This window comes from Rousettus aegyptiacus, unplaced genomic scaffold (assembly GCF_014176215.1).
Source record: "Rousettus aegyptiacus isolate mRouAeg1 unplaced genomic scaffold, mRouAeg1.p scaffold_m13_p_7, whole genome shotgun sequence".
NCBI lineage: Eukaryota > Metazoa > Chordata > Mammalia > Chiroptera > Pteropodidae > Rousettus > Rousettus aegyptiacus.
The window spans coordinates 30993912-31010198 of record NW_023416310.1 but is presented as its reverse complement, the minus strand read 5'-3'; the positions used below and the strand labels follow the sequence as shown (position 1 = coordinate 31010198).

At 35.0% G+C, this 16287-nt stretch overlaps 1 protein-coding gene and 1 pseudogene across 30 annotated transcripts in view; one reads left to right on the top strand and one right to left on the bottom strand.

Moving 5' to 3' along the window:
* NRXN1 (neurexin 1) overlaps positions 1-16287 on the top strand; it is a 1005516-nt gene that overhangs the window by 520816 nt on the left and 468413 nt on the right. For all 30 annotated transcript variants that reach the window (XM_036224890.1, XM_036224889.1, XM_036224888.1 and 27 more), the window contains one exon: positions 214-333. In XM_036224890.1, the coding sequence (XP_036080783.1) occupies positions 214-333 (120 nt within the window). The remainder of the gene's footprint in view (positions 1-213; positions 334-16287) is intronic.
* On the bottom strand, positions 6117-6235 carry LOC118606214 (annotated as a pseudogene).

Here is a 16287-nt window from a genome sequence, read left to right as displayed (position 1 = left end):
ATTATAATGTATTTTGTCCTATATTTGAAACGTTAGAAAACCTTCATATTACAGCTTCTCTGTTTCTAATTCAGGTTTGTGAACTAGAACTTTCAAAACTAGTTTGGTCATATAATTTGAGGTGTTGGCAACTACTGTGTGTGACCTAACTCATGTCTAAAACACTATTGGAATTTTTAAAAGAACCCAAGTTTCTTTTGAATTGCTTTGCAGGGCCCAGCACAACCTGTCAAGAGGATTCATGTTCCAATCAAGGTGTGTGCTTGCAGCAATGGGATGGCTTCAGCTGTGACTGTAGTATGACTTCCTTCAGCGGGCCACTCTGCAATGACCGTAAGTACTTCTCAGCATATGGACAGATGCTTGCCTTTGTTTCCTTTACTGTTTGACATCCAGGATCTAAAACTGGGACTCTATATTATCTGTGAGTAAGTTACACTGTCACAAGCAGGAGAGGCAGTTGTTTCTTCAGGAAGACATTTTGAAATACTAAAGTATTAATCAAGGATGCTATTAGCTACATGTTGTGATGATGGTGATTCTGATTGATGTAATTTTTTTTTTGATTGCTGATGGTCACTATTGAAAACAATGCTTTCATTTCCTATATATGACAATTCTCCCCTAGTTTTTGAAGGAAACTTTATGTTGCTTTATATTAAATAGTATTTAATTTTTTAAGATTATATCTTGAGGGCTGTAATTTTAGTGAATGGTAACAAGTATCATTATGTTTTTTTTTCTCTCTCTACATTTCTTCAAGCTCGTATCTACCTTTTACTTTAAAAACATGTTTAAGCTCTGTCCTTCAAGTATTGTTCCTTCTATTTTAGCCACTTGTGGGTCCCCCCTCACCTTTAGTCTCCCAATATAGGCATGGTAAAGAAACACAGATTTCACATTATGTCACGGAATATCTGCTAGTAACTAATCTTTGTAGTTGCAGTGAGGGTTCTGATATCAAATTAACTGTATATAAAATGGTGTTCTGTTTCTTAACTTCCAAGTAGATTATGATTTATAGCCCTTCATCAAAATCGTAAATGCTTTTCCTACAAAATATTGCATTCCACTCTATTGAGAAAGTATTTCTGACAAAGCTTCCTGGTTGTAAAATAGAGTACATACTTTGTTTTTAAATGCTCTAACATTTAAGGAAAAGCTCTAGGATGATGGGGTAGGCGATGTGATGATTGAAGGCTTGGGCTTCCAGGCAAAGGCTGGGCTTGGATATGGATTTAAAGGAAGACTAGAGTTTGTTCATTTTGTCATTTGTCTATTTGAGACTATTCATGTCAGTAGATATGTGTATCAGTGTTGAGGATGTGGTAAAGCAAATATTTCATTGAACTGAGTTGTTGCAGCCTAGCGATACAGTATAGTTCATCAGCTATCTTCAGGTTTCCTATCCAAAATGTGAAATATAGGAAGAACAAGCAACTAATACAAAGTAAAATAGTACTTGGAAAAGACTTATAAAGATCACACCACCACAGACAGAGAAATATTTAATCTCCATCCTTTCAGCGACAGCTTCCATAGAATTACAAGGAAACTAGAAGCAATAAACGTGTATTCAAAACTATAACACATTTGCAAATACTGTATTTCTACAAATAAAATCACTTACAAACAATAACTTCATTTAGGGTTATATAAATAACCTTAAAGATGTGATAAATACTTGCATGTGCATAAAGCAAATTTAAAAAACATATATGCTTTTAATAAAGACATGCATAGGTAGATATAGTAACTTCCTGCATTTGCTCCTGCCCCATAGAAAAATAACATAGACTTATTTTCAAGGACAACCAGAGGACTGATAACGTGTTATGTGATTTTATTATGGCAAATTTTTAATCGAGTATGATTCTGACAGATGTATGACTATATGTGGTAGCTGAGAGAGCTTTTTTTGCATGAAAATGTTTTTCATTTTGCTAAAGAATTTTTTCTGCCAAACTTTACTTAATCTAGTTTTATGTTTTACAAAACAGTTGCCATTTGGTTGTGTCAGATTGTGTATCCTCATATACCAGTTAAATATGAAAAATATAATTTGCTGTATGTATTTGCTAGACATTTCCTAAAGGAACATCAAGATCCTACTTTAAGCATCATGCTGTCTTCAAATCATTTTTACAAAAAATTATTTGAATGCTGTTCTTGGGCGATAGTAGTAGTGATGACAATGATAAAGCTACTTGTTATTTTCTTATAAATAAGGCAAATGCCATCCAATAAATGTGTCTCCTGATATGCCTCTTGCACAAACCAGCATTAAAATTACTTTGGAGGGCCCTCAAAATACATGTATTTTGATTAAATTATTACCTCTTAGTGGATTTTCTGGAAATGTGAAATAGTTTCTTGGTTTTTATATTGGCATTTTAGTGGTGAGGATATGCAGGTACAAATCAATATTTAAAAGTAATTTTTTTTTCACATCAACTATAATTTATAGAAGATACAATAGTAACTGTTTCCTTTGAGGATGTGCAATTGATAGGGCAGTAAAAGTAGCCTGACACATTTCCTTCACTTTTTAAATTAATCAAAGTAAACCTTATCTCTACATCTCACTGTTTTTCTATAAGTTACACAAGTAGAATTAGTGTGATTCTTAGGATTTTAACAAACTCCTTTTCTGTATAGAGGTTGACTTTTAATATATAAAACCATTTCAGACATTTCATTTCTTAATGAATTTTCATTTCCAGCTTAGGTATTCATCAATATTGTGACTATAGCTTTCAACTGCATAGAAAATAAACAAAAAGGAAAACAGAAACAAAACTGTTTAAAAGAGAAAGAAAGAACACACCACATGGCAAATGAGATACCCTACCACTACCACCACCAATAGGCATTATAAACATCATTGCTCTAAGTTTCATAGAGTGGATAATAGTAATTAGAAAATTTTATTTATGTTAGCCTGAAGCTATAATTAACAATGAGAAAATGGGAATATTTCTTACTTTGTAAGTGTAATCTTGGATAAATCATCCTAATTAATGAACTTAAATCTTTCAAAAAAGAGGTACTTAGGCAAAATGATACCAAAGCCAACTTTTAAAGAAATGTGAAAATTGCCAGGTAAACGACCTAGTCATTGACAAAAACTGTTGCAAAATGTGTGTGTAGGGTAGTGTACTTAACTCATTTCTTCTTGTTCTCCCTAGTTAAATATCACTAGCCAACTCTTCCGGATTCTCCTAACCAGAGGCAATTTTTTTTTTCTCTTTCACTTTTATAGAATTTTGTTCATGCTATTTTATTTGCCATCACCTTCTACCCTATAGTTACTGATATTTGATCTTATCTCCCTGTAAGACTATATGTTTCTCCCAGGGTCAGTAGTCCTTTGTATTTTGGCTCATAACCCCAGTATTTTGTGTACCGTATTATACACTATTGGTGATAATAGTAACTCACTAATGTTGTTGACTAGGTACATGAATGTTGACTAGGTACATGCATCTTTTATAAAAATGTCTAGTACAACTCAATGGCCAACAGGACTCTCCAAGTTCCTCAATTTGTAATTCATGAGCCTCCACAGTCTGACCTTAGCATTCATTTTCATCCTTATCTATTGCAGAACCTTGTCCATATGGCATATTATTGCCAACTAACTGACTTAGGCCTTTATGAGCAACATTGCACATCCCACTTTCCTCACCATTGCCTATGCTATTCTTGGGAAATACACTCATTCCACCTGGAATGCATTTTTTTCACTGTATCCGCCTGAAAAAATATAAGTTCCTTTTCAGTCTCTACTTAAATTGCTTCATCCTATGGAAGCTTTCCTGGTCGTCTGAACTGAACATTGCCTTTTCCCCTTCTGAAATCTTAGAGCAATGGTTTTTGTACTTACATTATTTATACTGACCATATTATAGCTATTTGTAAACTTTCCCTTGAGTGTAACCACTTACTGAGTGCTTGTGATGTGCCAGGTCTGTGCTAAGAGTTTACATTAATTATGTAAAATCTGCACATCACCTATATGTGGTTGCATACACATGCACCATTATCAAACCATTGTGCTGCAACAGTCCTTTTCTGCTTTCATTCCATGGCCCAGAGTAGAATGTAACCATATTAGTTAATTTAATGTCAGGTTGGGAAAGATGAATATGGCTTTGACCACATGGAAAATGATGAACATAATAACATTGTCACATTACATTAGTGTAGAAATACTGTGTGCCAAATTATAGTTCAGCTTCAGTAGTGTCTGTTACCATAAAAAAATAATACATCACAGTGCTGTGATTTTGGTATTAGGAGGGTGTGGGCATTGCCATCCAAGGACTATTTTCAAAATTATAAACTTTGTCAAAAGAAAATCTTTCTGATAGGATTGTATCTTTTATGTGAGAATTAGAAATATTCACTAAAACAAAGATGAAATACATTTGACTGTGACTTGTTACCATGACACTTAAAATATCTTTGTTTCTCACCTTCTTTTGTTGTTTAAAAGAGAATCCAATATTTAGAGAATCAATATCAGAACTACAGAAAATGAATCATAACACGTATAAAAATAATTTGGATCAATGTAATATTATTTCTCTCCCATTTAGAGCTGCCAGTAATATTAAGCTGTGAGTCGATTTGCTGCTGACACAATTTAGGGCTGAATAAAATTTAGCTGTGTCCACAACCAGATCCTCATTTGAGTATGATGATTCTTATTAACCTTAAATCGTTCAAGCAGTTCTTAATGGCAACCTTTAAGTTGCTTAAAGCAAATTGTAAGCAATATTTACTGATAACGATTTAGATATAACTATAGGGAAACAGCGTCAGACCTGTCTTAGGTTAAACCATAAAGGGTTTAAATATTGTTCAAAGTGAGTCAAAAAATACAATAAAAGAAAACATTATGTATGATAGAGAAATATATAATAGAAGTATTTTCTGTTTTATGTAAATGCATCCTTGTTTCTCTTGTTGGTAAAAGACATCATAAAAGTAGATGCATAAAAGGAAATATTGGACTCTTCATATTGGAGTTGGGCAAATGACAGTTTTCTTGATTCTATACAAGAAAATTTGAGGAGAAAAACCCCAAACAATGAAGTAGAGTGTTACTGTATTTGAATTATCCAGATTAGTCCCTTAGTCCCCTGTATTATTCAGCAGCTGAATGATTTATGACTCTAAGTAGCATTTTTTTCTCTGTGCAAATGGTGCCAATTTGGCCCCAATAGTCGGGAAAGAAGGCCCAATTGAAATTTTTGTGTTTCTCTGCCAGTACTCTCTGATTTTTCTGGTCTGCTTAAAACTCTGTGTGGACCTTGATTTGGCTCTTGTGTTAGTACTCTTCATCTCAGGTCTTATTAAATATGGACGTGGCCTTCCATGTTTGCGTTGTTGTGGTAGCACTCTCATAGCCCCACAGAGCCCAACTCGATCAGGGCTCCATTTGAGAGGTTTTCCCAGTCACCTTGGCTAACTATTCTTAAGGGATTACAGTGGTTGCAGTTCTCACTGGATGGTATTTCAAAGAGCCCTACGACCACAGTCTCTGTCTGCATAATTTACTTTTTGTATGTGCACTGTGCTCAGATTTCTTACTTTGCTATTCATCCACAGCAACACAGCAGGGGCAGGACCCCGGATGCTGGGGGGGGGGGGCGGTGGGGGGGGGGGAGGCAGGGACTGCAGACTGCCTGAATCTGAGGTGTGAATTTTTGAAACTTGAGGCTGTTAGGTTTACTTTTACTTTTTACATTACTTTTATTTCTCCAGAAATGATGCACTGAAAGCCCTTGTGAACAAAGTGAAGATTAGTCATGGTGAATTCTCAGAATCCTGCACAATACTAAATATGCTTAAATAATAAATAATTTAGTGCCCATTTATTAAGAAGAGATGTAAAAAGAATAAACTGTTAAATAATTCTCCAACTTTATGGAATTAGATTATCATAGATATTTTTTTAAAGAAAGAGTAGAAGATTTAAAATAATTAGACTATGGGAAATTGATACTTTCTTTATGTACATTGTTTGTTACTGGATATACCTAGCTAGTGCATTAGAACTACAAAATATTATGTAAATAACACCAACATATTTTATTTATTTATTTTTATACCTACAGCACCTGGTCTTCCTAGGTGGTCTCCCATCCAAGTACTAACCAAGCCCAACCCTGCTTAGCTTCTGAGATCAGACAAGATGGGGCTTGTTCAGGGTGGCATGGTCATAGACAACACTAATGTATTTGAATAATACTTATATAATTAACAGGTACTATACACATGCTGGTTACATAGAAATCAGCTTTCAGTCTTCAAAAAGTATTGTTTTCAGTTTACGAATAAGGATATTGAGGCATGGATTGTTTAAGTAACATCTTTGAGCTGAAATGGCTAGTATTTGGCACAGAAAACCTTTGAATGTAAATCTGTATAACCTCAAGCCCATATTCTTATTTGCACCCAAAATTCTTTCCATAGAGGAATAGGTTCAATGTCAGTGCTGTTAAAATTTCCCAGATGCAAAATTCTCTGGAGAAGTTAATAATGACTGGCATTTAACACTGTGTGGTTTTTTTTTTTCCATCCTTATCTGACTCTTGATTCTTATATTTAATTTTAAGCATTATGTTGCATGAAGCATGCTCTACCTCTCAGCTGCTCAGTTGCCACTTCTACAGATGAGTTAAAAATTCATAGCTGTCTAAGGCATACTGCCATTAGCTTGCAGTTCTGATATAAAAAAAGTACTGATTATGAAAAAGAGATGGGAATTTTCTATGATTCTTCTATGACAGCCTGAGTTTCTCAAAAGGAATAATTTAATATTTCATAATGAAATCAAACTAAATATTTCCCAAGTTTCTTTTGCTTGAATCAGATTCAGTGTGTATTATTGAAAGTAATCAGCTAAGATTCAGAATTGTGCCAACCAATGAATGCGTACAAAATGTTTTATTATATTGATTTCGTCTCAGTGTGCTTCATATATAAATGTTGAGGCAGAAAGGGAAAAAAATGAAGTCAGAGGATAGCAGTGTGGTCTTTGAATATTTTTGGAAGATACATAAGGGCAACGAGAGAATGCATGAAGCTAGATAAAGAGAAGCCACTGCAAGATTAATAACAAAGACCAAGGTCCCCTTGTATCTGTGGGGAAGGGAAAGAAAGCTCAGGAGAAATGCGGAGTCCAGAAAAAGTCATGATAAAAATAATGTTTTGCTTGTATTAAGGAATAATTCTATTCATAAAGAAAAAGTTATTATTTTGAAGAAAATGCTTCTTCCTCAGTGATCTTTCTTCCTTCCCTGAACAAAGGATTTTGTGTCTTTAATGAGATTTACCATAGCAATTAAAAAGTGTAGTAGTCTTTTATGGGGAGGAATTATGGTCTCCTTTGCAACTCAGTACTGTTATACATTGTTACTTCTTTGGTACCATTCTACAGCAGCATAAAGTACAAGGGTGATCTGTTAGCTCTGGGTATTATGGAGTGTATGATTTTAATGACCCTAATGATGTAAATTCTCAGATCTCTCAGAAAATGGCCTGTAGGGCCTGAGGCTTAATCTCCCCAGGATTTGTTGAGATAGGAAGGTACAAAAGCGTTTCTTAACTTGAAATGATTTCAGAATGAAACAAGTTTCATAAAAGGATGATCTGATATAGAAGGATGTTAAAAAAAAAAAAAAATGGGTCGCGAACAAGGAGGAGGCTGTGTTAGACAGAGACAGTGGAAACTGTGTTTGCGTAGGTGTGAATGCTTCTTATAAATATAAAACACATGACCCTTTAGGGAGAGTAACAGATGGAATATGTAGTGGGAAATAAAGAATACATTTTGCTTGTTTTTTTCACTCAAATGGTAGAGTGTATATTTTGATGTTTGGCATCTCCTGCTGGGAAGCTTTCAAGGCCTCATCCAGTTCCAGCAGTTGGGTAAAAGCAGGCTGTGAATGTGTCTGCAAGGCTTCTCCAGGTCATAGCATGATGCATAAGTATCCTCAATGGTCAAATCCTCAATGGTCACCCAAGTACCCAACTTGAAAGAATGAGGATCTAGATTCCTGTCATCATTTTACCCTCAGAGTAAGACAGTGTTGCTGAAACTGTGGGGTCCATCTTCCACGACATTAGTTATAAATTAACTCTCCTAGATCCTATTCAGGGCAAATGCTCCATTTTACTAAATTAAAAACAGAAAAGTATTAAAGAAATACCGTTTCCTCTCAGCCACAAGAGATATCACAGAAGTAATTAAACCGGATTTTAGTATGTCAAGCACATTCCTTTTATTGACAGTGACAACAGTTCTGTAAATCAAAACCTAAAAGCATTTTCAGTGTTGTTGAAGTGCAAAGGATAAAAAACTAAGGTTCTTAAAATTAAAGCTCCTGAACCTAAAATTGATCTATGGAGTGTAGTATGAGAGGCTGCTGCCTGAGTCGTGAATGCAGCCTCTCCTGGAATCCAGTTCCTACAAGCTGTATGATGATGATGGTGATCATAATTTTTTTTAACTGAGTCCCTGAAAGTTATAGTGGTATAAAACCAAATGAAGTAGCTCTTCGATGCTAGCTAGTATTTATGGTTTTAAGGTCACCTGGAAAATCCTCTCCTCCTAACCCCAGTATTTCCTTTTCTAATGTCATCAATAGGTTCTGTTGACAATTATTTCCCTGGCATTCCTGCATTCTTTCATTCCACATTTAAGGTTCTCCACAGTCTTGCTCAACACAACTCTACAACGTGCTTTATTTCTCCTATGCACAGGCATCAATTCTTTAATACAGACATGTATGGTCACCAAATGCTCTCTGTGCCTTCATCTCTGATGAACAACCCCTCATCCAGATTGTCCTCCTCCTCCCTGACTTTTATTCTGCCTAAAAAATGTTGGTCCATGGAAATGACCCAACTCAAATTGAGTCCATCCTGTGCAGAACAATTGTGTTAGTGGGTAATTTCTGCAGTTTGAGTTTCCCAACATTTACGGTCTAACAGTTGTCTTCTTATATGCATATGCCTATTTCCTGACTATATTTTTCATCCCATTCTTCTATTTTTGGTATTTCTTAGTGTCTAGCACATATTAAATGTTCAGTAATATTTTAAGATTGATGTCTTGTCTTGAAACCTCCATTAGTTACTCTTTTTTAAGACTTTTTTTTAGAGCAGTTTTAGATTCACAGCAAATTAAAAAGAAGGTACAAAGATTTCCCATATGTTCCCTGTCCCCACACATGTATTGCCTCTTCTGTTAACATCTTTCACTGAAGTGATACATTTATTACAACTGATGATCCCACATTGACACATCATAATCACCCCATCCATAATTTGCAAGTTAACTGATATGTGCCCATCCTCACAGTTCATTTAAGAAAATATACACACATATAACATCTGGCAGGGGTAATGTGTTATGTTTAATCAAATTACTGTAAATTCATTTTTCATTATCTTTATTCCTGATAGTAAAGACCCATGTGGAATTAGTTTTATTTAGCTATAAAGGAAGTACTTTGAGTAAAGATGTGTGTATCTGGGGGAATGTGGGTGAGTATCTGTGCACGTGCATGCACACAAAACTGGATGATGGATTTAGAAACATTACTTTCTATTTTCTTTATATTCTGCTGAAGTCCTGCTTTGTGTATTATCACATTCAAATTAACAAATTCTGGAAACTTTAGTTGCTTCAACATAACTGTTTTTGTTCAATATGCTTTTTTTTTTCATTAATTATCTGATATCTGCTGGAATAATCACATTATGAGCTATATTACTCTACTCATTTGATCTTTTTTAGCTGAGCTTTAAGATTTTGCAATGTTGGGGTATTTTTCTAGCAAAAACATAAGATTTTGTGGGAGAAAAATGATTTTATTTCTCTTATAATAGCGTATCACTTGCGAGTCCTGGTTTAGTCCACCAATATCTTTGAAGAATTCTCTGAATGTTGCCTTTGCTACAGCTCCAGAAAAGTCAAATGCCCATTCGATATATTGATAGAAATAGTTAATATTTTTGATGTTTTTCTTTTCCATTATAAATATAATGAAGATAGTACAGTTGTATATACGAGTGTTATGTGCAAGAGGCTCACTTGGTCTAATGGCTCTGGTTCAGTATTTTAGGAGAATTTGCATAATACCAGCTTAAGATGGTGAATATTTTCTACCTCCCAATCTAAACCGCGATCACTCTGTCAAGTCCATAGTGACAGCCTTAGAAATAGAACTTGGTTGGTTGTTGGAGGGGTTGAGAAATATTTAAAAATTTTGCCTACCTAAATCAAAAAGGAGGTATTAAAATGAAGGAGCTGGACTAAGTCAGTGGTTCCCAAAACATGGTTCTTGAACCAACAATGTCAACATAACTCATTTGTGAAAAATGCATATTCTCATATTCCAGAGCTTTTGAATTAGAAATTATGAGGTGAGGCCCAGAAATCGGTATTTTAAGAGCCTTCAGATGTTTCTATATGCACCTAAGTTTGAAAACTATTAGATTTAATCTCTAAATTTATTTTCTTAGTTCTACTTTCTAGATAACAAAAAACTTTATTTAATGGAATAAAGGATGTTCTATTTTAAAAACTTAGTAAAACATCACGACTAGATTTAAGAGACAGTTTTGATACAATCTTGGATGTTTCTTACATGGTGATTTGAAAGAAATAACACAAATTTTCATTTTGATTATCAGCCTCCTCTGTTGGCTGGCAATCTTAAGAATGTTTGAAAAGTTCCCATTCACACTATTCATGCTGTGAAAAATCTAGTTCAAAGCAATTTTTTCCCTGCAATGTGAGGAGAATGAGTAAATCAAGTGCATATCCCTCAATTCTTATTCTTTGGAGTTCTTTGGAATAATATTCTGATAATTGGTATAGATTAGGAAATAAAGTATTATTCAAATCTGCAAATAAGTTTTAACCTAGAAAAAAATGGAGTCAATCGAACCACTGTCAAAAATGTCATTTATATGAGATCGTCTGTTCACATGGCATCCTTTTTTATTGCTGAAAATGTTTCACATTGTTACCTTTACCACTTGCTAAACAAATGTGATCCCAATTCACCAAATACAGTTTCCCTTCTCATTAACAAAAATCCCTTATCGAGTAAGATCTTCATGTTTCTTTTTCTTTACTTACACGGAATTGTTCATATGTGACAATTCTCCAGCCAGAATCCTTGGATGCAACCTTAAGCAAGTCACTTAAATTTTGTGGGCCTCAATTTTCTCATTAGAAAATGAAAGATTTGGTTTGATTTGTGTTTAAGGTCCCTAGAGTTCTAAGGGTCTGTGATTCATTGTCACTATATTCTTTTTCCTCAACCCTCAGACCTATTTTTAGTCATGTTTAAGGCTCTTGTAGGATGCAGCCTACAGCTCAGTCACACCACACTAATCTTAAAGTATATTTTAGCCAAAGACCTTTCCTGCCAAGTCTTATAAAAAGGAAGAACTTGGAAAAAGAAATCTGATTAATGGAATGTCTTCCTGTTTTGAGAAAGAAAACTTTGAATTAATACTGAAACAGAAGGCAAAAACTTTAGTTATTTCTCTCATGTTTGTATGGCTACGTATTCATAGCTCCTTACAGATATCTATTTAAATTAAATTTGTTTTAAGTTGATAATTTTACTGGTTCAGGGTTTGTGCCTGTGTACTTAGCTAAATGTAATTCTTATTGGTACTTAAATTATTTTTGGTGACTTTAAAAAAGCCAGCAATATAATTGGAGTGTATAATTGTCAATATCAAGAATACAACTAGTAATTGAACATCTACCATGTTCCGTGTTTTTATATTAAAAAACATTACTTATGCCATCGTTGCATAAGAAGAATTACATCTATTTAACAACAGATGTATGTGAGGTGAAGAAATAGTCCATGTTACATGTTAATAAGAATTTAGACTTGTCTCACTTAAAATTTCATGGTCTGCAGATTTCATTATGCAGTCTCAGTATTGAATAAAGTAGTTAAATTGAGAGGATTCATGTATATTCTTTAATTCCACTTCAAATGTTTTAGGCCATGCACAAGATGAATTCATATATGCAGATTTCCTAAATATAAGAAATTATAATAAGGAAGAACTGATATAGAACAAATTTAGTCCTATTTTCCCTTCTAAAAATTCACTCATTGGCAGGCCTATATCCTATACTGAAACATATGATATATGGGACCAACGTATCTAATGAAACTTTACAAAGGCTGCAGCTTCCAAAAGAGAACCTTTGAATACTTTCAGTGAATGCGCAGACTTTTAAAAAATGCTTTTTAAGAAGTAGAATATAAAACAGTTTGAATAACCAGGAAAATACAACTTTTCTCTCTTTAAGATAGTGCAATTTTGGGATGTTGAAAAATTTCATGCAATGATAAACGTGATTTTTTTTTTCCAGCAGCAGGTTTCTGGCCTATAGTTCTGGTGTGTAAGGGAGGAAAGGATTATCCTTGGCAGTGAGGCTAACCTGTTGTGAAGTTGCCTTTTCCACTTATAATTTCTGTATTTCTAAACAAATATATTTCTTTTGCTGGAGACAACTATGATTTAATTTTAGAGTGTTCAGTCTCTCTGGCCGATACTTGTTTAGTGTAGGATACCTTAATACCTCTGCTTCTGGCCTGAAACACTGTTGGTGGGAAATGAGAAACTGTGTAAGATTGTCATTCCACCCTTCAAGGGTCACTTGTGACAAAACAGAAAGGACTTGTGATTAAGACTCTCCTGTGGGTTAGGAACAGATTGACACGGTGATTTATCTGAATCTGAGACTTCCATTAATTGTGCATTTACTACATACAAAACCCTGTGAGAAATATAGAAAGTGAAGTGATAGGGTCCTTGCCCTGAAGGAGGTTTCATTTTAGTGGGGGAAATAATTCCCAAGACCCAGGCATCAAGGTGTTTTGTTTATTTTGTTCCTTGACCTATCACATGTGCTTGTAACAGTGCCCAGTTCTTAGTAGATATGTATTCAAAAATGTTTGTGGGATATGTCAAATATATTAATAAGATAACTAGCAATTTAAATGCTAAATATGTGTGCAAACATTTTCTGAATAGGATTTCAGAAGAAAGAGCAAGCACAGTAGCATGAGCTGGCTAAGTAGGAGTGCTAGGAGTAAGTTGAACCTCAACTGGGTAGAGAGAAGCAGGGAGGGTATTCCACACAAAGGAGATAATATGAGCAAATGTGAATCTATAGATCCAAACACACCTGTTGAGCACCTCCTATAACAAAGGTGCTCTTGTAGGCTCTGTGTATACAGAAGTATACAAGAAGAGGCAGCGGGTGCCATGGAAAGGTAACAGACTTTTAAGGTAAATAGATCTAGAATTGCATTCTGACTGCCATCTGGTACCTGCGTGGCCATAGCCAAGTCAATTAATGTATCTGAGACTCAATTTCTTCATCTATAAAATGGGGCCATGATTACAGATCTCGAAGGATCGTTTTGAGAACGAAAGGTAATATATGGTCATATACTTAACATACCCCAAACTGGTAGGCATTCTGTAACTGGTATCTGTTGTAATGTTGCCATTTTCTTTGCTTTCAAGGAGCAAATAGACAAGAGAAAAATGATTGGTATCTGGACAGATCATTACCATTTAAGAAATGCTTTAATACTTTGCTTTTCAAAGGATGGTCTGAGAACCAGCAGCACCTTCAAGCTCAACAGAGATGCAGACTCACAAACCTTCCCTCCCCCTACACACCTACTCAATAAGAATTTGCATTTAACAAGATCACAGGTGATACCTGTACATGTTGAAGTGTGAGAAGCACTGCTCTAATAGAAATATGTGACTAGGGCAGAGCAAGGAGTGACTAAGGCGACTAAAGGAACTGAGGAAAGACTTCTCTTAAAAAGTGAAATTTAGAGGAATTCAGAGTGAAATATTACATATGTGTATCTGGATTAACTTGTTTAGTAAATCAAAATATCTGACTTGAAAAATTTGGCATAGATTCACCTTGACATCACTGTTTTCACATCACATTGACTTTTGGTAATCTCCAGTGGTGCAGCAGGCTAAATGCATGCCAAGGCAACAGTTTTATCAAAGTGAGGCCAATTCTTGCTTCCTGCTTTAATGCATTAGAAAGAATAAGCTCCACAATCTAAAATCTAGGATTTACTGTGTCCAAAAGAGGTCTGAATTCACCAGCCCTCTCCTAAGCAACTTGGAAGGCAGACATTTCTTTGGAGAGTCTAGTTTAACCAGAAAGGTCTTGGCAGACACTGCTTCTTTCTGGGCCAGTAAATGGGATAATATGAGCCAGTCATTTGGTACTCAGGAAAAATAAATACCCAGCTTTCCCTAGGCTGTCCCTGTAGGTCCCTCTGGTTTAACACTCATTTACTTTTTAATGTTAAAATCGCTTCTATTTTATGTAGTTCTGTTCATCGAGTTGGCAGGTGGCTCCAATCCTGTAATTATGATCGTGATTGTCAACGGCCAAAGCACAAAAGGAAACTGTAGTAATCCACTCCAGTGCTCTTTAGTGAATTGTTGCATATGCTTTTTGGTATATCACTGCACATAAATCTCACAGTAGCAATAAAACTATTAGGGTAGTAAAAGATATGCATTTTAATTTTCATAAAAAGTGTCATAAAATTCAATTAACTACACTTTCCTGAATAGCAGTTCACTCTGGGAAGCCCAGGGTTTCCTAATCCAAAATTACATGTTCCTTTCATTTTTCTGAGTGACCTCCATTAATGCTTTAATCATTACACCTCCTCATCATCTTATAACATTGTCATCCCCAGGGTCCCTTTGTCTTCTTACCGTTCTATAAATTTTCTTCTGCCTTTCTACAGCTTGTAGAGGCACTTCCAATACAATCCAATACAATGGAGTTTATTTTTTTTCTTTTCTATTTCCTTAATTGGAAAGAGACGGGGAAGATGAATAACACAAGTAATCCACACAAATTTAGGCATTATACTTACCCAGGAATGGGGGAAAATGTTCTTTAGTTTTATATCCACAAGTAATGAGGAAAAAACAGAGGTTTTATTTTTTTAAACTAGAAGAGAATCTGACTAACCCCTGCTTCGCTAATCTATAAAAGCGAACATTTCTCCTATATTTTTAAATTGTTCACCTTCTCCTCAAAAGTAGTTTAATAGCACAGACTAGAGAAAGGTCTCCTGGTGTTCAGATTTTATTACTTTCACTGACTAAAGTGCAGTACATTTCCTAGCATAATTACACCCAAGTTGTCACAATAAATGAACACAATATATTTTATGATACACTTTACTTGCTTATTATCATGTTTGTTCACACATCTCTCAGACTTAATAACCCATGAGGGGCTTCTACCGTCATTGGTGAATGGAAATTAGTGAAGTTCTCTGTTTCATTTGTGGCAAGATTTTTATTTCAATTGTAAAAAGCCATAAGCAGGATAGATAGTAGATTTACGGAATTTAAAAAATATATATCTACAGCTATGTAATGTTCCCTGCTCACTGTGACTTTTCTAAATCTCACTACTTATCTCTTAGCACCTACAAAGGTGAATATTAGCTAAGTACATGTTTAATGGAGACTAACTGATGGTCCTGATTATTTTTAAAAACAAAAAGAAAATCCTAAATGTAAACAGCTCTCTTTTGAGATGTCCCATTGGCTCTATGAGTGAAGAATAAATTAGGCCTTCAAATTCAACTAAGATTTTATTACATCAATTTAAAAGAATTAGGAAGTTAAGAACGTCAGTGTCAGAAGTTCCTGGAACCACCTTCCGATGAACAATGGGGAGGAGTGATGGCAAAGGGTAAGGACTTTCCCTCCTTCTGGGTGGCCTTCTCTTAAGAAAACATCTTGCCAATCTCAAAGGAGAACGATTGCCACAGGTGTCTTCACCCTATTATAAGCCCATTTTTCTCACCATGCCCTTCTCTTATTTGCTATGAAACTTCTTACATATGCCACTGCTTAGAGTTGACAGTTACACACCAACATTGAAGGGATTCTCCCTCTGTAGAGAGTACAGGGGCAGTTAAATCCCCATGTGTACAATATTAAGCAAACAGAAGTCATGACTCTTCCCCTCACAAAGCTTAAAGTCTAATTGGAGCTTCAGACACTGATCAAATAATCCCCTAAACTATAAAATTTTAACTTGATTAAGTGATGAAAAGGCTAGTGGTTCTCAAATTGAGGGACTAACACAAAGGGACCTCAGATAGCTCAGGGTTCAGAATTTTGTGGTTGGACACAGTCTCTTTATAA